General features: G+C 48.7%; 1 protein-coding gene across 1 annotated transcript; it reads left to right on the plus strand.

The window, feature by feature from the left end:
• The first annotated feature begins 19,601 nt into the window (after positions 1–19,601).
• LOC123141902 (transcription factor bHLH94) lies at positions 19,602–21,533 on the plus strand. The gene is made up of 3 exons (XM_044560969.1): positions 19,602–20,309; positions 20,425–20,889; positions 21,268–21,533. The coding sequence occupies exons 1-3, from the start codon at positions 19,866–19,868 to the stop codon at positions 21,385–21,387; spliced, it is 1,029 nt and encodes a 342-aa protein (XP_044416904.1). The 5' UTR covers positions 19,602–19,865; the 3' UTR covers positions 21,388–21,533.
• The last annotated feature ends 3,516 nt before the right edge of the window (positions 21,534–25,049 follow it).

Here is a 25,049-nt window from a genome sequence, read left to right on the forward strand (position 1 = left end):
CAATTCCACGGCCGTACGTCGGCTCGTCACGCTCCTTTGCTCCGGCCACCGGCCCACCGTCGCATCCGGCCCCGCTTGTCAACCGCGCCCGCTGGCCTCTGCTTTACGCGGCGCGCGCAACAAACTCCGTAGTACGTCGTGGCCTCTGCTTCGTGCTGTGTGCGGCGCCATGTTTTCCTTTTCAAATCAAGCCACCGGACACCTCCGCACGAATGCACCACGCAGTATCTAGCCATCATTCCCTCCCCGCGATCGAGCCCTCCACTCCGCTCGCACTGATTGCCATTTGCCTCCCACCAGTCCACCGCACCCTGCACCGCGCGCGTGCCGGCCGGCCGGCAACCATGTCTCCGCGACGCTGCGCGGGCCGCGTCCCACCGCCGAGCAGGGAGCGGGAGCACCACCCGTCCTTCTCCGCGGCGCTGCTCGACGCCATCTACCACTCGCTCGACGCCGACGCCTGCGCGCCCGCCGGGGAGCTCCGCCGGGCCAACGTGTCCCCGTCCGAGATGCCGTCGCCGCCTCCCAGCCGTCACCGGCGTCCGTCCACCGCCTCGTCGCCGTCCGTGTCCTCTGCACGATCGCCTCGGCCGCCCAAGCCGCCGCGGCCGTGCCGCGTCCTGCCCCACCCGCAAGCCACGTCGCTTCTCTTGCCGCCGCCCCCGCCGATATCGATGCCAGCGCCGGCAGCCGTGGAAAGCAAAGAGAATAGGAAGATCAGGAGGAAGAAGAGAAGCAAGTCGGCGGCGTTCGCGTGCCTTCTGAACGCTCTGCTTTGCAACCGGAAGCCGCAGGCAAGGTCGTCCTCGGTCGACGCGACGGCGATGAGGGCTCTGCCGCCGACAGTTGCGGCAGAGCCGGCATCAGCGAGGTCGATCCTGTCATCTCGCGCTTCCCGGCGGGACTCCGCGGCGGCCGCTGGCGGGTTTCTGACTCCCGGGAGGCGGGCCGTGAGGTTTTCTCCGGCGGTGGAGGTCGTGGTGGACAAGGAGGAGCACGGCCATGGAGCCAGGACGACGGGGAGGCTACGCGACGCTAGCGGGAGCGGGACGGAGTCGTCGGCGGCTGCTGATGCGGAGCGGAGGGTGGAGGAACTGCTGCGCGCGCTGAGCGTGGCGGAGGAGAGGGAGCGGGCCAAGGAGAGCAGCGAGTCCAGCTCCGACCTGTTCGAGCTCGAGAGCTTGCCGCCGGCGATCGCCGACACCGAGTTGGCCCGGACGACAGTCGCCGCCGCTGGATTGGCACCGCCGAGGCGTCGCGTTCTGCTAGACGAGATGGTTGTATAGTCGTCCATCGATGATCCTGCCTTGGTGGTGTGATCGTGTGATGGACCTCTCAATGGAGCATTTGTGCATTGAGCGTGTAGATGCCTAGATGGCATATCAAAGTAAAGTTGTCCTACACATGATTCCATCCTAGCACTCCTCTATGGCCCGAATGTGATGCATCATGCACGGAAGAAGATTGCACTTGCACTTTTGTTAACTTGAGTGCGAAACAAGGCATAGAAACATCATTTTGCACTTAGGCTATCATCACATTTTTCCCACGTCTATTGTGTCAAAGGTCATTTAGTGTGTGAGGATTTCTTGTGGTCACAATCTTTTTTTCAATGATATAAGCAATTCCGAATTGGGAAATCCAATTAGTACTTGCTTATAATGAAACTTACAAAATTGCATATTATGTGTGGTACACACAGGGTCACTTCTATCAGGAAGCATTAAGGAGCAACATATTGACAAACTCTAGGCTGCTTAGAGCAACTCTAGGAGAGTCGTCATATTGGCAGCCACCATAACGTGTATCAAGTGTCCTCCATAATTTTGTAGAGACTCTTGAGGCCATTTGCAAACACAAAATCGCCATAAATAAAGCCTAAAAGAAATTCATGTGGGTCCTGTTTGTCTTTGGTTAACAAGACCTCTTCCTCCCTCATCTTATATAACAAAAATGAATTTAAACTTCGAGCCGAAAGGAACCATGTGTCGCATATGGGCCAAAAGAATAAATGGGTCATACTTAGCTTGAAAGACCCATGAGCCGGCAGTGGGCTATCCCAACAAGGATTTCAATAAGGATTTCTACAACGATTTCAACATTTCAACTATTATTCTACTACGATTTCAACTACGGGCGCTCCGTCCGTTTGACTTGTGGGCGAGGGATGCTTCGGCTACTTTCACTTCCACGGTCACACAGTCGACGAACGCATGTGCGATCTTAATCCGGGAGAAGGCCACAACTTTATATCCCTCTATTACCGTGCCGTCCGTTTCTGCCTAAGCGCCCACCGACATACGGGCAAAATAGCGGTGGGCACTGGGGAGGCGCTATGAGTCGATGGCTAATTCACCTTACGGACCACGTCCTTCCCTCTTGAGGTAATCCCATGCGCTCGCCCATAACTTTCTCTCGATGCATTCCTCTTTGGTCTCATCAGGGAAAGGTCCACGAGTAGGGCCACGATGTGGCCAATGGGGTGGTGTGGTGGTGTCAAGGAAAGATAGGTGACGAGTGGCGCTGGCAAATGGGACGGGTGAGTGAGGAGTGGTGCCGCCGAGTGGGTGACCCGATTTATACACTTGCGAATGGCGCGCCTTGATGGAAAATGAGGCTGAATTTTGCATGCCCGGTGGTAAATGGGCACGAAATGCGGCGGCGACTTAATGGGAGTTCTTTTCCAGTAAAAAATGGTTGTGCCATTGGCAGGAGTGGAAGCGGCAGTTGCACGAACGACAACGCCCGGGTTGCATACGGGAGCAAGAGGGCATGCTGACCCCCCCCCCCCACCCCCCCCCCCCCCCCCGCGCGGCCGCGAGCGACCGCATTTGGAGACCGCTTCGTATCAACGGCCTACAACCTTCAAATATGGAGGCTCGCGGACACGACTGAGGGGCATATGGTGACTTTCCTAGAGTACTCTTTACAACTGCGATCGTCATACAAGTGGTTCCTGTCGGGCCAATATGGCACATCTGCTAGAGTTGCTCTTAGAGTTCATTGGTTGTACGAGATTGGCGGTTCAAGGTTGCTTCTTTGCCCCCCCCCCCCCCCCTCAAAAAAAAGTGTCATGTGTGTTGGACTATCCCTCCCTTCTCGTCCATTTTTTTCCTAGATTTGATATATATTTTTTTGCTATTCTTGTTTTCAATTATTTTAGTTATTTTTATTTTCCCTTTTTTTCTGGTTTTTTGTTTTTGTTTCGGGACCACATGTATGCTTCCTCACATGAAACTCTTCACCCTGCGGGAGTATAATTTAGTTTCACTTGAGAGCACGAGTCGGTAAAATTTGGAACTTGGAAGCACATGTTAGTTCACTTTGCGTGCACATTTTCTACCCAAAAGAACCATTAAGGCCCATTAAAAGAACCATTTACACTCGCATGCTATGATTAGCATGCCATTTACACGCAAAGGACCAGTCTTGCCCTAAGATGCCATGGAACCTACTGTATGTGAATTTTGGAGGCAGTTCAGTTGTTCACCATCATCATCAATTTTAGTAATTGATATGCAAATTTTCAGCCATTCTTTTGATTGTATACCATAAATCGAGCGATTGTTCTCATCAATCATCATCGCCCACTGGTCCTTTGACAGATGCACGACAGCACGAGCCAATACTACACGTTGGCAGCACGCACGCTAGAGCTAGGTAGGGCGCCAAAGGCGTAGACGTGACATGCATGCTGCATACATATACTCAGTCTGCAGACCAATACAACCTGCACGCTCAATCACACGGTTCTCGTGACCTCCGAATAATTCCGATCGCCTGCAGTGCGTAGGGATGAGCGTGTGGTCATATGTGTAGGATCTGCACGCGAATCCCCTGTAGCTGAGGCTACGTAGATCATGGATCGAGGGCATAGGAATGCGGCTAGTTTGTGCCTGAACGCCTACCTGCGCTACTGTACGCACGCAGCAGCAGCAGAGCGTAGGAAGGTACCGCTTGCAACAGCCAAGAGCAGGATGAAGGTTCGCGAGGTCAGGGCATCTCGAGGGCGGACCCTCGAACCGGCGGCATCCGTACGGGTCGCAAGGTTCTTTTGTCATTTAATGTGGTCCTGTATATTGGCGCCAACATTGAAGCGGCTCGCTAACCCAGAGCGCCGTCCGTGCTGCGTCCCCGGTATCTGCACTTGTTCAGTACCTGAGAAACGGGACGGAATGGATATCTACCGCATCAAACATGTTGCCCGTTCGTCCGTCTGCCGCTATTAAACAGACACGTCGGCCGATAAACCAACTCTAGCGCCCACACATTGACATACCCCGAACGCTTGGTCTCACTGGCATCCACTATTTGAAGGCGGCCACTCCCAGCTCAACATCCTCCTCCTGTGCACTACATCTGCCATGACCGCAAGCGGGAAAGCTTCTCGACGAAGCAGAAGCTCGAGGTGGTCGCCCTTGCAGCCACTTGGCAAAGTTGTCATGCCAGGTGGATAGAGGCCGGCATGTTGGTCAGATCCCCGGAGGTCTCCGAAGACGAATGAGCGCAATCCATGTTAGCTTCATCGTGGAGCAGGCGCAGACGCACTTCAACGCCGCCATGACGGAGGAGTAGACGGTGCCGCCGCCTATATCAGTGTTCCGGCAGGCACAGGACGAGCAGAGGTATAACTTCTTTCTGCTTGAGCAGCATCGGCTTGCAAAGGACCAAATCTACAATGAGCGTGCGAGCGAGAAAGTCGTGGCAGCCATGGTCGCGGTGAACCCCAACATCATCGCCGAGCAGCGGGCGCTCTACGAGGTCGCGCAGACTCACGCCGTCGGTCGATGCGCAACCCGACGTGGAGGCGCAACAAGACGCAGAGGTGGCGCTGGCAATCGTGGACAAGAACGCCGCCAAAGAACTTTCGTTGTCGCCGGTGCCACAAGGAGCGAGCCACCCCGTCCACGTTCATCGTCGACCTCACATCCACCGGCGACAAACAGGTCACGGACTCCAACGAGGGAGAGGAGTGCATCGTAGGCGGCAGGGCCACGAGTTTCAAGTGGGTTGATCCGTTTCCCATGTCCTACTCTTTCTCGCCAACGACCACTGCTACTTTTGAGCTTGCGTTGGTTTTTTCTTGAAGAGGAAAGGGTGATGCAACAAACTAGAGACACGTATTTTTCTCAGTTAAGAACCAAGGTATCAATCCAGTAGGAGGAACACACAAGTCCCCAATGATTGCACCTACACAAACAAACAAATATTTGCACCCAATGCGAAAAGGGGTTGTCAATCCCTTCACTATCACTTGCAAGGATGAGATCTAATAGAGATATGTATAAAAGATAAATAAAAGTACAAAATAAAGTAAAGGTAAATAAACTACAGCGAGGTATTTTTGTGTTTTTGGTTTTATAGATATGAAAATAATATGTTAAAAATAGACCCGAGGGCCATAGTTTTCATTAGAGGCTTCTCTCTTGAAAGAATGCATACGGTGGGTAAACAAATTACTGTTGAGCAATTGATAAAAAAGCGCACAGTTATGACGATATCCAAGGCAATGATCATGAATATAGGCATCACGTCTATGACAAGTAGAACGAGTCCTGCCTGCATCTACTACTATTACTCCGCACATCGACTGCTATCCAGCATGCATCTAGTGTATTAAGTTAACAAGAACGGAGCAAAGCCTTAAGCAAGATGGCATGATGTAGAGGGATATATCCAATCAATATGAATAAACCCCCCCCTCCTTTATCCTTAGTGGAAACAATACAAATATGTATCATGTCCCCTTCTGTCACTGGGTATGAGCACCGCAAGATTGAACCCACTACAAAGCAGCTCTCCCATTGCTAGAAAAATCAATCTAGTTGGCCAAACCAAATCAATAGATCAGAGAGGAATACAAAGCTACCTTAATCATGCATAAAAGAGTTCAGAGAAGACTGGAATAATATCCATAGATAATCTGATATCCATAGATAATCTGATCATAAATCCACAATTCATCGGATCACAACAAACGCACCGCAAAAGAAGATTACATCGAATAGATCAATAGATCTCCAAGAACATCAGGAGAACAATGTATTGAAGATCAAAGGGAGAGAAGAAGTCATGTAGCTACTAGCTATGGACCCGTAGGTCTATGGTAAACTACTCACACATCATCGCAAGGGCAGCAAGGTTGATGTAGAAGTCCTCCACAATCGAATCCTCCTCCGGCGGAGTGCCGGAAAAGCCCCCAAGATAGGATCTCACGAGAACAAAAGCTTGCGGCGGCGGAAAAGTATTTTTCGTGTGCCCTCTGGCCTACAGAAAATATTTGGGTATTTATAGAACGAAGATTAGGGTTGAAGTGCCACGGTGGGCCCACAAGCTCGGGGGGGCGCGCCCTACCCCTTGTTGCGCCCTCTGAGCTTGTGGCACATCCCTGGCTCTTTTTACCTCCTCCCGAAGCTTCCAGGGTGTCTTGTGGTCCAAGAAAAATTATCAAAAAGTTTCATTTCGTTTGGACTCCGTTTCGTATTGACTTTTATAAAAGACAAAAATAAGGAAAAAAATCAGCAACTGGCACTTGGCACTCGGTTAATAGGTTAGTCCCAAAAAATGATATAAAATAGCATCATAATGCATATAAAACATCCAAGATGGATAATATAATAGCATGGAACAATAAAAAAATTATAGATACATTGGAGACGTATCAACCACCCCTTCACTTCACGGGTCACATCCCCGTGGCTCATGGAGATGGTGAGATGGACTTGGCAAACGACGGAAGGGAACAACAAGGACGTGGAGGACGGGCGCCGTTGTAGGCTAGGTTTAGGTCCGGTCGTTTTTAATGAAAAATGTCGAAAATGTAATGAATGTGCTCCAGTTTATATGAAAATCATCCGGTTTGTATGTAATTCGTCCAGTTTGCTGATATCTGTTTTGAAATGTATGCGAGCGTGGTTGGATGGTTTCTCCCACGTCAGTGTCTGCAGACTGGTCACGACCGGTCCACGAACAGATACGGTGTCCGGTTTGAGGGTTAGCGTTGGAAATGCCCCTAAAGTTAAACTAATCGACTCCAAGAGCATCTCTCTAGCAGATGCCATAAACTTAATCTCAACCTATTTAAAAAACAATGTTTTAAAGGATTAAACTTTTGCTCAGCTATCACATCCCCTAAAACTTAACCCCTAAACATATTGTTTTGCTAATTCATCCAACCATCTGCAAATTTTACCAGAACATATTAGTTGAATACTTAAGAATCCATGTACGCACAATTTAAATCACATAGCAAATTAATATTATCAAACATAACCATGGAAATTTAAAAACAAATGATGGTCCAAATGAACTAAGAATCCAAATAAAGACGATAAAAGCATAATAATCAAGTGATATGAAGGCGCCAATGGTTCTCAATAAGATCTTCTTGAAATCGGTTGTGAGCTTGACGGACCTCGATCTTTAGGTGTGGTTGGAGGAAGGCTTCAATCCTGTTTGGTTTATGTTTTGGCTCCACCGGTGTCCATTGAAGATATACTGAAAGTCATGCGGGTCCTCTCTCTCCCCCTCATCCTCGATGATCATGTTGCCCAAGGTAACACATGTTGTCATGATCTTCCACAAGGTCTTCGGGTTTCAATACTCAGCAGGGCCACAGACAATCACAGAGCGTCGCTGAAGCGCACCAAAAGCTCTCTCAACATCTTTTCTAGAAGATTCTTGCATGGTTGCAAAGTGAGATTTCTTGTTGCCTCTAGGACGATGGATTGACTTCACAAATGTGACTCATGGAGGATAGATGTCATCGCCTATGTAGTATCCCATATTGTATTCATTGCCATTGACAACATAGTTGCTGTAGGGGAACGTAGCAGAAATTCAAAATTTTCTACGCATCACCCAGATCAATCTATGGAGTAATCTAGCAACGAGGGGAAGGGGAGTGCATCTACATACCCTTGTAGATCGCGATGCAGAAGCGTTGCAAGAACGCGGATGAGGGAGTCGTACTCGTAGCGATTTAGATCGCGGTTGATTCCGATCTAAGCGCCGAATCACGGCGCCTCCACGTTCAACACACGTGCAGCCCGGTGACGTCTCCCACGCCTTGATCCAGCAAGGTGAGAGGGAGAGGTTGGGGAAGACTCCATCCAGCAGCAGCACGACGGCGTGGTGGTGATGGAGGAGCGTGGCAATCTTGCAGGGCTTCGCCAAGCACCGCGGGAGAGGAGGAGGAGGGAGAGGGGTAGGGCTGCGCCAAAGAGAGACGTTCTCATGTCTTGGCAGCCCCAAAACCCCACTATATATAGGGGAGGGGGAGGGGCTGCGCCCCCATCTAGGGTTCCCCCCCCAAGGGGTGCGGCCAGCCCTAGATGGGACTTGGGGGGCGGCCAAGGGGGGAGAGAGGGGGGCGCCCCACTAGATGGGCCTTAGGCCCATCTGAGCCTAGGGTTTCCCCCTTCCCCCCTTCCTGCGCCCTGGGCCCCTTGTGGGAGGCGCACCAGCCCACCTAGGGGCTGGTCCCCTCCCACACTTGGCCCACGCAGCCCTATGGGGCCGGTGGCCCCACCTGGTGGACCCCCGGGACCCTCCCGGTGGTCCCGGTACGTTACCGATAGCACCCGAAACTTTTCCGGTGACCAAAACAGGACTTCCCATATATAAATCTTTACCTCCGGACCATTCCGGAACTCCTCGTGACGTCCGGGATCTCATCCGGGACTCCGAACAACATTCGGTAACCACGTATATCTATTCCCTATAACCCTAGCGTCATCGAACCTTAAGTGTGTAGACCCTACGGGTTCGGGAACCATGCAGACATGACCGAGACGTTCTCCGGCCAATAACCAACAGCGGGATCTGGATACCCATGTTGGCTCCCACATGTTCCACGATGATCTCATCGGATGAACCACGATGTCGGGGATTCAATCAATCCCGTATACAATTCCCTTTGTCAATCGGTATGTTACTTGCCCGAGATTCGATCGTCGGTATCCCGATACCTTGTTCAATCTCGTTACCGGCAAGTCTCTTTACTCGTTCCGTAACACATCATCCCGTGATCAACTCCTTGGTCACATTGTGCACATTATGATGATGTCCTACCGAGTGGGCCCAGAGATACCTCTCCGTTTACACGGAGTGACAAATCCCAGTCTCGATTCGTGCCAACCCAACAGACACTTTCGGAGATACCTGTAGTGCACCTTTATAGCCACCCAGTTACGTTGTGACGTTTGGTACACCCAAAGCATTCCTACGGTATCCGGGAGTTGCACAATCTCATGGTCTAAGGAAATGATACTTGACATTAGAAAAGCTCTTAGCAAACGAACTACACGATCTTGTGCTAGGCTTAGGATTGGGTCTTGTCCATCACATCATTCTCCTAATGATGTGATCCCGTTATCAACGACATCCAATGTCCATGGTCAGGAAACCGTAACCATCTATTGATCAACGAGCTAGTCAACTAGAGGCTTACTAGGGACATGGTGTTGTCTATGTATCCACACATGTATCTGAGTTTCCTATCAATACAATTCTAGCATGGATAATAAACGATTATCATGAACAAGGAAATATAATAATAACCAATTTATTATTGCCTCTAGGGCATATTTCCAACAGTCTCCCACTTGCACTAGAGTCAATAATCTAGTTCACATCACCATGTGATTAACACTCACAGGTCACATCACCATGTGACCAACATCCAAAGAGTTTACTAGAGTCAACAATCTAGTTCACATCACTATGTGATTAACACTCAATGAGTTCTGGTTTGATCATGTTATGCTTGTGAGAGAGGTTATTAGTCAACGGGTCTGAACCTTTCAGATCCGTGTGTGCTTTACGAATATCTATGTCATCTTGTGGATGCTACCACGCGCTACTTGGAGCCATTTCAAATAACTGCTCTACTATACGAATCCGGTTTACTACTCAGAGTCATCCGGATTAGTGTCAAAGTTCGCATCGACGTAACCCTTTACGACGAACTCCTTTTCACCTCCATAATCGAGAAAATTCCTTAGTCCACTAGATACTAAGGATAAGTTCGACCGCTGTCATGTGATCCATTCCCGGATCACTATTGTACCCCTTGACCAACTCATGGCAAGGCACACTTCATGTGCGGTACACAGCATAGCATACTGTAGAGCCTACGTCTAAAGCATAGGGGACGACCTTCGTCCTTTCTCTCTCTTCTGCTGTGGTCAGGTCTTGAGTCTTACTCAATACTCACACCTTGTAACACAGCCAAGAACTCCTTCTTTGCTGATCTATTTTGAACTCTTTCAAAATCATGTCAAGGTGTGCGTTCTTTGAAAGTATCATCAGGCGTCTTGATCTATCTCTATAGATCTTGATGCCCAATATGTAAGCAGCTTTATCCAGGTCTTCCTTTGAAAAACTCCTTTCAAACAACCCTTTATGCTTTCCAGAAATTTTACATCATTTCGGATCAACAATATGTCATTCACATATACTTATCAGAAATGTTGTAGCGCTCCCACTCACTTTATTGTAAATACAAGTTTCTAACAAACTTTGTATAAACCCAAAAACTTTGATCACTCCATCAAAGCGTATATTCTGACTCCGAGATGCTTGCTCTAGTCCATGGAAGGATCGCTGGAGCTAGCATACCTTTTAGCATCCTTAGGATCGACAAAACCTTTCTGATTGTATCACATACAACCTTTCCTTACGAAAACTGGTAAGGAAACTTGTTTTGACATCCATCTGCCAGATTTCATAAATGCAGCTAATGCTAACATGATTCCGACGGACTTAAGCATCGCTACGGATGAGAAAATCTCATCGTAGTCAACTCCTTGAACTTGTGAAAATACTCTTTGCCACAAGTCGAGCTTCATAGACGGTAACATTACCGTCCACGTCCGTCTTCTTCTTAAAGATCCATTTATCTCAATGGCTTGCCGATCATCGGGCAAGTTCACCAAAGTCCATGCTTTGTTCTGATACATGGATCCTATCTCGGATTTCATGGCTTCTAACCATTTGTCGGAATATGGGCCCACCATCGCTTCTCCATAGCTCGTAGGTTCATTGTTGTCTAACAACATGACTTCCAAGACAGGATCACGTACCACTCTGAAGTAGTACGCATCCTCGTCGTCCTACGAGGTTTGGTAGTGACTTGATCCGAAGTTTCATGATCACTATCATAAGCTTCCACTTCAATTGGTGTAGGTGCCACAGGAACAACTTCCTGTGCCCTGCTACACACTAGTTGAAGTGACGGTTCAATAACCTTATCAAGTCTCCACCATCCTCCCACTCAATTCTTTCGAGAGAAACTTTTCCTCGAGAAAGGACTCGTTTCTAGAAGCAATTACTTTTGCTTCCAGATCTGAAATAGGAGGTATACCCAACTGTTTTGGGTATTCTATGAAGATGCATTTATCCGCTTTGGGTTCGAGCTTATCAGCCTGAAACTTTTTCACATAAGCATCGCAGCCCCAAACTTTTAAGAAACGACAACTTAGGTTTCTCTAAACGGTGTCGTCTCAACGGAATTGCGTGGTGCCCCTTTTAAAGTGAATGCGGTTGTCTCTAATGCCTAACCCATAAACGATAGTGGTAATTCGATAAGAGACATCATGGTATGCACCATATCCAATAGGGTGCAGTTATGATGTTCGGACACACCATCACACTGTGGTGTTCCAGGCGGTATTAATTGTGAAACACTTTCCACAATGTCTTAATTGTGTGCCAAACTCGTAACTCAGATATCTCTATGATCATATCATAGACATTTTATCCTCTTGTCACGACGATCTTCAACTTCACTCTGAAATTACTTGAACCTTTCAATAATTCAGACTTGTGTTTCATCAAGTAAATATTCTCAGCATCTACTCAAATCATCTGTGAAGTAAGAACATATCGATATCCACTGCGTGCCTCAGCACTCATTGGACTGCACACATCAAATGTATTACTTCCAACAAGTTGCTCTCTTGTTCCATCTTACTGAAAACGAGGCCTTTCAGTCATCTTGCCCATGTGGTATGATTTGCATGTCTCAAGTGATTCAAAATCAAGTGAGTCCAAACGATCCATCTGCATGGAGTTTCTTCATGCATATATACCAATAGACATGGTTCGCATGTCTCAATCTTTTCAAAAACGAGTGAGTCCAAAGATCCATCTACATGGAGCTTCTTCATGCGTTCTATACCAATATGACTCAAATGGCAGTGCCACAAGTATGTGGTACTATCATTACTATTTTATATCTTTTGGCACGAACATGTGTATCACTGCGATCGAGATTCATTTTAGGTGCAAGACCATTGAAGGTATTATTCAAATAAACAGAGTAACCATTATTCTCCTTAAATGAATAACCGTATTGCGATAAACATAATCCAATCATGTTTATGCTCAACGCAAACACCAAATAACAATTATTTAGGTTTAACACCAATCTCGATGGTAGAGGGAGCATGCGATGCTTGATCACATCAACCTTGGAAACACTTCCAACACATATCGTCATCTCACCTTTAGCTAGTCTCCGTTTATTCCGCAGCTTTTATTTCGAGTTACTAACACTTAGCAACCGAACCGGTATCTAATACCCTGGTGCTGCTAGGAGTACTAGTAAAGTACACATTCATATAATGTATATCCAATATACTTCTGTCGACCTTGCCTGCCTTCTCATCTACCAAGTATCTAGGGTAGTTCTGCTTCAGTGACCGTTCCCCTCATTACAGAAGCACTTAGTCTCGGGTTTGGGTTCAACCTTGGGATTCTTCACTAGAGCAGCAAATGATTTGCTGTTTCATGAAGTATCCCTTTTGCCCTTGCCCTTCTAGAAACTAGTGGTTTTACTAACCATCAACAATTGATGCTCCTTCTTGATTTCTACTTTCGCGGTGTCAAACATCGCGAGTTGCTCAAGGATCATCATGTCTATCCCTGATATGTTATAGTTCATCACGAAGCTCTAATAGCTTGGTGGCAGTGACTATGGAGAACCATCACTATCTCATCTGGAAGATTAACTCCCACTCGATTCAAGCGATTGTAGTACTCAGACAATCTGAGCACATGCTCAACGATTGAGCTTTTCTCCCTTAGTTTGCAGGCTTAAGAAACTTGTCAGAGGTCTCATACCTCTTGACGTGGGCACTAGTCTGAAATCCCAATTTCAGTCTTCGGAACATCTCATATGTTCTGCGACGTTTCAAAAACGTCTTTGGTGCCACAATTCTAAACCGTTAGCATTACGCACTGAACTATCACGTAGTCATCAAAACGTGTATGTCAGATGTTTCGCAACATCTACAGACGACGCTGAGGTTCAGCACACCGAGCGGTGCATTAAGGACATAAGCCTTCTGTGCAGCAATGAGGACAATCCTCAGTTTACGGACCCAGTCCGCATAATTGCTACTATCAACTTTCAACTAAATTTTCTCTAGGAACATATCTTAAACAGTAGAACTAAAGCGTAAGCTATGACATAATTTGCAAAGACCTTTTGACTATGTTCATGATAATTAAGTTCATCTGATTTAATGAACTCCCACTCAGATAGACATCCCTCTAGTCATCTAAGTGATACATGATCCGAGTCAAACTAGGCCGTGTCCGATCATCACGTGAGACGGACTAGTCATCATCGGTGAACATCTCCATGTTGATCGTATCTACTATACGACTCATGTTCGACCTTTCGGTCTCTTGTGTTCCGAGGCCATGTCTGTACATGCTAGGCTCGTCAAGTCAACCTAAGTGTTTCGCATGTGTTCCGAGGCCATGTCTGTACATGCTAGGCTCGTCAACACCCGTTGTATTCGAACGTTAGAATCTATCACACCCGATCATCACGTGGTGCTTCGAAACAACGAACCTTCGCAACGGTGCACAGTTAGGGGGAACACGTCTCTTGAAATTTTAGTGAGGGATCATCTTATTTATGCTACCGTCGTTCTAAGCAAATAAGATGTAAACATGACAAACATCACATGCAATCAAATAGTGACATGATATGGCCAATATCATCTTGCTCCTTTGATCTCCATCTTCGAGGCGCGCATGATCATCTTCGTCACCGGCATGACACCATGATCTCCATCATTGTGTCTTCATGAAGTTGTCTCGCCAACGATTACTTCTACTTCTATGGCTAACGCGTTAGCAATAAAGTAAAGTAATTTACATGGCGTTATTCAATGACACGCAGGTCATACAATAAATTAAGACAACTCCTATGGCTCCTGCCGGTTGTCATACTCATCGACATGCAAGTCGTGATTCCTATTACAAGAACATGATCAATCTCATACATCACATATATCATTCATCACATCCTTTTGGCCATATCACATCACATAGCAATGCCTGCAAAAACAAGTTAGACGTCCTCTAATTGTTGTTGCAAGTTTTTACGTGGCTTGCTATGGGTTTCTAGCAAGAACGTTTCTTACCTACGCAAAACCACAACGTGATATGCCAATTTCTATTTACCCTTCATAAGGACCCTTTTCATCGAATCCGATCCGACTAAAGTGGGAGAGACAGACACCCGCTAGCCACCTTATGCAACTAGTGCATGTCAGTCGGTGGAACCTGTCTCACGTAAGCGTACGTGTAAGGTCGGTCCGGGCCGCTTCATCCCACGATGCCGCCGAATCAAGATAAGACTAGTAACGGCAAGTAAATTGACAACATCGACGCCCACAACTACTTTGTGTTCTACTCGTGCATAGAAACTACGCATAGACCTAGCTCATGATGCCACTGTTGGGGAACGTAGCAGAAATTCAAAATTTTCTACGCATCACCAAGATCAATCTATGGAGTAATCTAGCAACGAGGGGAAGGGGAGTGCATCTACATACCCTTGTAGATCGCGATGCGGAAGCGTTGCAAGAACGCGGATGAAGGAGTCGTACTCGTAGCGATTCAGATCGCGGTTGATTCCGATCTAAGCGCCGAACCACGGCGCCTCCGCGTTCAACACACGTGCAGCCCGGTGACGTCTCCCACGCCTTGATCCAGCAAGGAGAGAGGGAGAGGTTGGGGAAGACTCCGTCCAGCAGCAGCACGACGGCGTGGTGGTGATGGAGGAGCGTGGCAATCCTGCAGGGCTTCGCCAAGCACCGCGGGAGAGGAGGAGGAGGGAGAGGGGTAGGGCTGCGCCAAGAGAGAGACGTTCTCATGTCTTGGCAGCCCCAAACCTCAATATATATAGGGGAGGGGGAGGGGCTGCGCCCCCATCTAGGGTTCCCCCCCCAAGGGGTGCGGCCAGCCCTAGATGGGACTTGGGGGGCGGCCAAGGGGGGAGAGAGGGGGGCGCCCCACTAGATGGGCCTTAGGCCCATCTGAGCCTAGGGTTTCCCCCTTCCCCCCTTCCTGCGCCCTGGGCCTCTTGTGGGGGGCGCACCAGCCCACCTGGGGCTGGTCCCCTCCCACACTTGGCCCACGCAGCCCTCTGGGGCCGGTGGCCCCACCTGGTGGACCCCCGGGACCCTCCCGGTGGTCCCGGTACATTACCGATAGCACCCGAAACTTTTCCGGTGACCAAAACAGGACTTCCCATATATAAATCTTTACCTCCGGACCATTCCGGAACTCCTCGTGACGTCCGGGATCTCATCCGGGACTCCGAACAACATTCGGTAACCACGTATATCTATTCCCTATAACCCTAGCGTCATCGAACCTTAAGTGTGTAGACCCTACGGGTTCGGGAACCATGCAGACATGACCGAGACGTTCTCCGGTCAATAACCAACAGCGGGATCTGGATACCCATGTTGGCTCCCACATGTTCCACGATGATCTCATCGGATGAACCACGATGTCGGGGATTCAATCAATCCCGTATACAATTCCCTTTGTCTATCGGTATGTTACTTGCCCGAGATTCGATCGTCGGTATCCCGATACCTTGTTCAATCTCGTTACCGGCAAGTCTCTTTACTCGTTCCGTAACCACATCATCCCGTGATCAACTCCTTGGTCACATTGTGCACATTATGATGATGTCCTACCGAGTGGGCCCAGAGATACCTCTCCGTTTACACGGAGTGACAAATCCCAGTCTCGATTCGTGCCAACCCAACAGACACTTTCGGAGATACCTGTAGTGCACCTTTATAGCCACCCAGTTACGTTGTGACGTTTGGTACACCCAAAGCATTCCTACGGTATCCGGGAGTTGCACAATCTCATGGTCTAAGGAAATGATACTTGACATTAGAAAAGCTCTTAGCAAACGAACTACACGATCTTGTGCTAGGCTTAGGATTGGGTCTTGTCCATCACATCATTCTCCTAATGATGTGACCCGTTATCAACGACATCCAATGTCCATGGTCAGGAAACCGTAACCATCTATTGATAAACGAGCTAGTCAACTAGAGGCTTACTAGGGACATGGTGTTGTCTATGTATCCACACATGTATCTGAGTTTCCTATCAATACAATTCTAGCATGGATAATAAACGATTATCATGAACAAGGAAATATAATAATAACCTATTTATTATTGCCTCTAGGGCATATTTCCAACAGTTGCAAGGTGGATTGTCCCGGGCAGCAAGCCATGCAAAAAGAGGAGATCGAGGGAGCACATTGGTATCACTATGAGAGCCAGACATCTCGAAGTATGTGTGTCAAATCCAGATATCATGTGATGCAACTGCCTCAAGAATAATGGTTGGATCATGACAATACCCTCTGTACCGACCTTGCCATGCCACAGGGCAATTCGTCCATGTCCAATGCATACAATCAATTGATCCACACATCCTGGTCTAACCTCTCTCTTCATTTTTCTACCATGAGCCTCTTGATATCTTCATCACTGGGAGCCCTCAAGTACTCTGCTCCATGGATTTTGATCACAACATCACAAAATCGTCTCACACACTCCAGGATGAGATCTTCCCTAATGTGAACACAATCATCAATGATATCGGACGGACGTCCACAACAAAGTACTCGAACGAATGCGTTAATCTTTAATAATGTACTTGCACTCGTTGCTCCTGCCGCATTCCTTCGCATTTGAAACCAAGGATCATGTTTCTCCACAACTTTTGCAATGGTGTTAAAAAGATCTTTGTGCATCTGAAATCTGCGTTGAAAATAGGAAACAAATATTGAATTCGACGCAAAGTAATCCCTCACTAGACTATCAACGTCCTTCGACCAAATCGAGAACCGAGCCTTCACCGCGGAAAATCCTCCTGAATAGAAACCACAACAGCCTCCAACTCAAAGTCATCTTCTTCCTCCTCCTCCTCCTCCCATGATGAATCGCCGAAGATCATCTCCCATAATCTCTTCATCTACACAATTCGAGACCTTTATTTGGTCAAAATAGGGGGGGGAATAAAAAAGATCGTAGACCCATTTGACAAATACCTTGTGGGTGGACAGGGTCAGAGACACGGTGGCCGGCGATGTAGCTAGGCTAATGTCGAACGGTGGTGGAAAACACGGGAAATGTTGTCTAGGAGTTTGCAGAGGTGATTCACAAGCATGGATGCAACGGACGTGGCTGGGATGTCGAGGAGGCGATGGTCTCCTTCGCCAGTTCTGACGTGTCGGCTATGTAGGAGTTGCGTTGGACCTTCCTACGCCATCTCCTGGTTTAGCTAGTTCAATTCCTGGCAAAGACAAACCTCCACAGCCACCGAGCGGCGGGCTCGTCGGTGATGAAAAAGCTGATTCCAACATCGGCAAGCGAGTAGAAGGTGCGAGAGAGGGTGGGGACTGTCAGATGGTCGCATGAAAAGGTTCCCTCGCAGGGGGTTGGATAGCGGTGATGAGGGTAGTGGGTCAGTGCCGAGAGGAAGGTGGGACGACCGTCTATTTTATTGACAATTTACCGCTTTGGACTAAATTTAGTAGGGACAACTATGTTTTGAGGGATTATTGGTTTGAGGTATCTGCTAGCTAGGACTTAATCCCTCAAAACATTTTCCCCCAAATATAACTATTAGGGCATCTATTAGAGATGAACTAAGGGCTTATCCGGCTGCAATCACCCAACGAACACTATCAAATGTCCGTGAATACATCCAGGCTTGTCCGCGAACATCTGGCCGAACATTGATCATCCAACCATGTCCCTCAAATGTCTCCTCATTTCAAACAATTCAAACACGAATTACGGACGGGATTAAATCTAGTACGGTATATTACATGCATATTTGATAAAAACTAAAAGGTTTGATCCAAACTAATCTAAATTTAGCTAAACCAAGCGAAAACCTAAGTTAAGCACCGGACCGTGACCTCGTAGGCATGGCCTCCGAGACCGGCAGCACCGCCGCCGATGTTGTCGTTGTTTGTCGCAACGGCAATTAAGAAAGCCAACTCCAACTGTGGTGGCATCTGTCCCCGGCCGCGCGTCGCGCTTGTGGCGCAGAAGCTCGGCCTCCTCTCCTCAACTTGAAGGTAGATCTCATGCTCGTACTCGGCCAGCCCGAGGTAGATGAGCTACTCATTCAGCCAGCAGCGAGTGTCTGTCTCTTTGATTGACTTGGATCGTCAAAGTCCCAAGCCTCTGCGAGGACCCAGGGCGACGAAAATCATATTTTGTCAAAAGTGCCAACCCGTTGCGTCTCCGTCTTGATGAGACATTTTGAGCCCCCTCCCCTAACGACGAGGACGGCACACCGTGAAGGTGTGTTGTGCGACAACTTTGGGAGAGGGGAAGAGTGGGTGAGCATAGGATTTGGGGGAGGCCGGCCAACTTTAAAGCTGGAGTAGGTTTCTCAGGTGGCGCCGGACCACCAAGATTTAATTTGGGTAAGTGAGTGGCCGGTGAACCTATGTGAATGCGGCGAGGTTTCTAGAATCGGCCAGGGTTTTGGGTGGGATCGGATTGTCGGAAACCTGTGTAGCGGACGTCCTAACTCCCCGAGACCGACCCTCGATTTGGAGTCGTCCTAAGGTATTTCGAACGTCCGAACCAATCTGATCGAAAACAAGATGCGTTCAAAATTCAAGACTTAAAAAGCATACGAACCATTCAATCGAATCACAAAGGGACGATTTGGTAAGGCGCGTTAACCATGCGGATTCTTTTGTTGAAGTCCAAAATTCAAGTCTCTTGTCTCTTTTCATGCTTTCTCACAAACGGATTAAAAATATATTATTATTTTTGAAGTATGGATAAACCATGGGCTCGAAAAGTTAGGTTACATGTGGTGGAGCCAACTCATCAGAGTTCAAGTCATACACTTAGCGTTGGTGGTTGCATTTTCTGAATTTATTTCAGGCCTTCGAAGGCATCTACGACGGCTTCGTCAATCTCATGACGGTGTGCCGGCTCAGTGTCCCTGAGACGCTCGTAAGGGGTAGAGTATGTGCGCGTTTATTCATGGGAATGAGTGCATGTGCGTATGTATGAGTGCGTCTGTACCATGTTCAAAAAAATTGCCACACTTTTTTGTATATTCGAAAATTTACTACCCGGTACGCACGGGATGGACCGTGAAGCCGGTCTTCAAAAGAACAGACAAAAAAACACGCGACGTGTCTTGCGTTTTTCTTGGGCGTGTTTTTCTTGGCAAAGCCAATGTTGCATTTCCGGATGACTCGCATACCGTCCCGTCATCTATGCACATGCATCCTCTTTTCTCTGTCTCTGCCGTTGCCATGGCACGACGCCGTGCCGTGCAGTGCCAGCAGTCCGACCGAATCATAGCCTAATCACACCGCAAACCACGTAAGCCCGCGCCCCGGCCGCTCCAGTGGTGCTTCGGGTATAAATTATTCTGGCCATGGAGGATGGAGCCATGGACCGAGAGGTAGAAGCTAGGTAGTGACACATCTCTCTTCCGCGTGTGCATCTGCATCTTGGTCAATTGCTTGAACAAGCCGAGCGCGTATGGCGTTGGAGGCCGTGGTGTTCTCGAAAGGGTTCTTTGGGCGCTGCGCCATGGCTGCTGAAGGAGTAGGAGGAGGCGGTGGCGTTTGGGGCGGGAATGGCCACGGGCACGGCGGTGGCATGGAGTTGGACGGAAGCAATGCCCACTGCGGCGCCGCCGTTGCGAGCACCGAAGCCCCGGAAGGCAGTTCTTCCTTGCCGGCGCTGCCGCCGCCGGGGCACGGCAGTGACCCTGGAGGCGCGGACGACGGTGCCGTGGACGCGGCGTCGGCGTCAGGTGCAGCAGGGAGGAGGAAGCGGCGAAGAGCGAGGAGCGTGAAGAACATTGAGGAGGCGGAGAGCCAGCGGATGACCCACATCGCCGTCGAGCGCAACCGCCGCAAGCAGATGAACGAGTACCTTGGCGTGCTCCGGTCCCTCATGCCGGCCTCCTATGTGCACAGGGTACGTATTCCTTAGCTCATTTTTGAAAATTTGGATGTAATTTTCAGGGAGTTCTTATTTCGAACTTGATCGATCCAAAGTCAGAGCACATAGTATCTATTGTGATTACGAACAGGGCGACCAGGCATCCATAATTGGCGGCGCAATCAACTACGTCAAGGAGCTGGAGCAGCTAGTTCAATCCCTGGAGGCGCACCGGCACGCCCGCCTCCGCGACGACTGTCCCGTCAGCGGCGACGTCGATTCCGCGGCCGCAGTGCCCTTTTTAGACTTCTTCACCTTCCCGCAGTACACGATGAGCGTGCGCCACGCCCCGGCCACACCAGCAGCAGGCGCTCTCGCGGACGACGGCGGCGGCAATGCCGCCGACGACGACACGACGTCGGGCTCGAAGCAGTCGGCCGTGGCGGACATCGAGGTGACCATCGTGGAGAGCCACGCGAGCCTGAAGGTGCTGTCGCGGCGGCGGCCGACGCAGCTGCTGAGGATCGTGGCGGGCCTGCAGGGCCACCGGCTCGCCGTGCTGCACCTCAACGCCACCAGCGCCGGCCACATGGCCCTCTACTGCCTCAGCCTCAAGGTACGTACGCACTCCACAGACTCCCCATGCTACCTAGCTGTAGCCGTTTCTTTTTCGAGACCATTCGCTCGCTTGGCAGCGCGCGCGTGACGCCGAAACAACTAACTGGCCTCGTTTTCCGCGCCCTTGTCCGGGACGGCTCCTCCAAAACATCACACCTCCGCGTGTTTCACCGCAAAGATGAAGCTGCATTATTGTTTTGACGCTAGATGAGGGGCTGCACCTGCATGCATGGATTGACTGCCACCGTGTTTGCTGCCGTAGTGCCTGCAGGATCGAACGTCCATTTCTTTGTGTCGTGGACTCGTAGTATGTAGCAAATGAATTCATCTGAAAAGCTCTATGTCTGGTTGATGATGCCATGCATGGTGGCCGCAGGTGGAAGACGACTGCCGGCTCTCGTCGGTGGCCGACATCGCCGCGGCGGTCCACCGTATCCTCGAGACGATCGAGCGTGAGGAGGAGGAGGAGCGGCGGCAGCAGCAGAGCTGTACGTAGGTAGGTAGCCCATTGGCATGTAACAGTTCACGAGCTACTGCTAATTACGAGTAGTAAGCAAGATCTAGGAGTACTTGCAGCCTTGTAGGCACTGCAGCTTGATAGCTCTCTCTATGTAATGTACCTTTATGTACTCTGTCTATGTACCTATGCATGTCCTACGCATCTCTCCGCGTGTTATCTGGTTGTGCGTGCACGGCATGGGCAGGAGTGGGGTTTCCGTCCATGTCCCACGCGCCCGAATGCAGGGAGCCTCTTGGTCTTGGACATATTGTACGGTTGACACTACGTGGGCACGATTGACATGCATGTACAATTAAGGCTTACCTGTTCGGTACCAATAATCGAAGGAAAAAAAAAAGGATCGGTATAATTTTTAACGTTATTTTACTTTTTACTGATCGTATCGCGGCAGTTGTCTTTTCATTGTACTCTAGCTACAGTTTTTGTTGATAGTTATCAGATCTAATATATGTCTTTTGGGATAAAATAACACATTTGACAATCGCATATTTTGTGAAAAAACAAATGTTGCCAAAGTTGGATTTTTTTTAAATGGTCAAAGAATTGGTAGCCAACCAATTAGTATCCAATTTTCTAAGTTGCCAATACATTGGTATGCTAAATATTACGTAGCATAAAACGAGCTACAATTGGTTAAATAAATACTTATTTTTTATTGTTTTGTCCTAGTTGGTTTCCACTACTAAGGATCGTTCCAAGTTTTTTTGAAAAAGTCCAGTTTTACTTCTGTTCTGTTTGGTGGTGCTATGGAAATGCACTTTCACTCCATTTCTGCATGGTCAATGGCGTTTCACCATTTTGTTCGAAATATCCCTAAGTAGCCGGCGGATAGACTCTCTATATATAGGTCACTTGCACGTGGGACTCATCCCTTGCAAAGGGGAGAAATGAGTTTTTTTTTAGAAAAGGAGGATGACCCCCGGCCTCTGCATCTGGGCGAAAGGGGAGAAAGGAGTAAAAGGTAAAAATAAAAAGGGGGAAAATTCATCTCCCCCCTCTCCCTCTCTCCGCCATCATGCATCCACCACACATGTCCTCTCAATCGCCCTTCTTCCTTCCACTGTGGAATCATCACCGTGCGGACGGGAAAGACAACACATACAAGCAAAGGCACAACCCGATGGACAAGTCGAACATGTTGTCCTTCGCCGTGCCAATGCGGGGGGGGGGGGGGGGGGGGGGGGGGGGGGGGGGTAGTCAACTCTGAACAACCGTAGTTGCATTGTAGCGCGGAGAGGGTTGTGTGATGGTGACGAGGATCAACAGATAGAACATGAGGTGCGAGAGGTCTTCGTGATGCCCAAGGAGATCCATAATTGTCTTGGCTGAGTTTGTTTCCTTGCCTCTAGTTGAGCATCGCCACCAGCAATTTGTCGCCGCGGTAGGTCCTAGCACTCGTCTGTCCGTCTTAGCACTACTATGAACTTCTAAATCCGCCAGCGTCCTTCCCTAGCAACATTGCATCGTCGACTGTCGAAAGGATATCCGTACATGCGCTCATAGGGGTGAGTGTGTGTGCACATATATGAGGGTCTATATTGTATTGTGTTTAAAAAATGAAATAATTAAGAAGCCATGGTAAATAATCGATTAGCAGAAAAAGAGTTTCTAGGGGTTTTTCATGTCGCCGCAGGGAATGATAACCATTCTGAACCAAATATATCATAATAAGAACATCGTCTCCAGCCAGTTACTTTGAGTTAGCCATGGGGTTGAGAGCCTGTAACACCTAGCGAAGATGATATGCGTTTGCCCAACAGATGGGTAAATCGTAGCAACAAGGCGTCACAAAAGGGATTTCAAGGTTTGGCGACGAAATGGTACTTCCTCCGTTTCATAATGGAGTGCGCATATAGATTTTTTTTAGAGAGATCAAACTTTATAAATTTTGTCCAAGTTTATAGGTAGAACTACTAATATCTACAATACTAAACATCTAATGATCTATAATACGAAAACACTTCTCATGATATATCTTATTATATGTGATTGGTATTTTAGATATACCTATTTTTCTATAAGCTTAATGAAAATTTGCATGGGTTGACTTTCTAAAAAGTCAATATAGGTTACATTATACTACCTTCGTCCTGATTTATTAATCCCCTATGTAATTTGTGCTAAATTCTGACCAAAGATTTAACTGACAAAATTTTAGTGCATGTCAACAAACATTATATCCTTGGATTCGTATTTGAACGTAGTTTTCAATGACATGCATGAACATTTTTTTAGTTAAATTTATGATCAAAATTCGGCACATATTACAATGAGAAACAATAAACCAGGACGGAGGTAGTACAACGTAGGGAGTACTCCTAAAGGGATTTCCAATGTTTTTTTTTTAGAACAAGGGATTTCCAATGGTTGACGAGGGGATTGTTAAACCATCATCGGATCCACGTCAGCCACGAAATACGCGTCTGACGAGCACCTTTCACCGGAGGAAGAACACAACACGATAAGCTTTTGCGGAAAGAGAGGGAGCATGGGCATGCATGCATGGGATCGAGAGCGAGCGATCAATCGACGCCACAGGACGCTGGAAACAGCACGCGCGCGACGCGACGACGAGAGCCAGCCAACCGGCCGGGGAAACAATGGGAAAAGACGTGCCCGGCCGCTGCGCTCGTGCCGTCCCATTGACCCTCGCCCAAGTTCGGGGTGGTGTGGAGATTGTGATCTCTGGGACTGGGTGTAGTCCCTTCCACCCCAACAGAGCGGTGCACCTTTTCCCCTGCGCCCTGCCTAGCCATGATTGATTGGCCCCAACGATAGTCGAGAGGGCCGGCGAGGTGATCAGTCCCTCTCGGGATGTTTTTTACCTCGTGATTTGACCAATGTCATCTCTGCTTGCTGCTGTTCAGACTTCGGAGTCCACTAGCATGGATGTCGACCCCAAAAGGAAAAATAAGTTTTGACTCTTGGTGTGGCGGTGACAGATTCAGAGCATGGCATGGACGAGAGCATCTTCCTCGCTGGTGAGAGTCGGGAGCAGGAGAAAGTGCCTTTCTCTCCTGTGGTACAGCGCAGCTAATGTCGAGACCTGGCCTTCGGGAAAGCGTCTGCATGCCCTGTCGAGACATGTCAACTGAACCCAAAAGCAGAACATGTAAGTAATTTACGAGGTAGTCAGCCATTACAGTATCTACAGTCGGACTTGACAAACCCAACCCCTCAAATGCCCGCGGACACGTCGTTCGTGAACACTGAACATTCACATCTCAAATAATGCATTTCATATCTAGATACCTCAAATTATAAACTTTAAATCTATATTCTTACATGCAACGTAGAGCGATCTTTAAGCGGAGCTCCCCCGACTCCTCCGTGCCCATGTTCGGCAGCCGGCTGCGCTCCAAAGAGTGTTGGTCCGGTCACCAGCAAGGTCGAGTAGGGCATAGGGCACATGCCGGCTCACGGGGCTCAAGGCGCCGTCGTCTCCCATACCCTGCTCTTCCTTGTCGGAGCTCGGAACCCGAACAGTGCCGGTGGACGTCGGATCGATGATAGATCCGTCCACGAACGAGCCGGTGACATCCACCACGACGCGGTTGCGGCGCTCGGATTGCTGCACCATACGGGACGCCGAGGAGTGCGACTCCGCCTCACCCGTCCAGCGTTGCGAGGGCTGCCAC

The sequence above is a fragment of the Triticum aestivum genome, chromosome 6D, assembly GCF_018294505.1.
Source record: "Triticum aestivum cultivar Chinese Spring chromosome 6D, IWGSC CS RefSeq v2.1, whole genome shotgun sequence".
Lineage (NCBI taxonomy): Eukaryota > Viridiplantae > Streptophyta > Magnoliopsida > Poales > Poaceae > Triticum > Triticum aestivum.

Coding starts and splice junctions, on each gene's coding strand:
- LOC123141902 (XM_044560969.1), top strand. CDS start 19,866: ATGGCGTTGGAGGCCGTGGTGTTCTCGAAAGGGTTCTTTGGGCGCTGC. Junction 20,310..20,424: donor CGGCCTCCTATGTGCACAGG/GTACGTATTCCT, acceptor GATTACGAACAG/GGCGACCAGGCATCCATAAT. Junction 20,890..21,267: donor TCTACTGCCTCAGCCTCAAG/GTACGTACGCAC, acceptor TGGTGGCCGCAG/GTGGAAGACGACTGCCGGCT.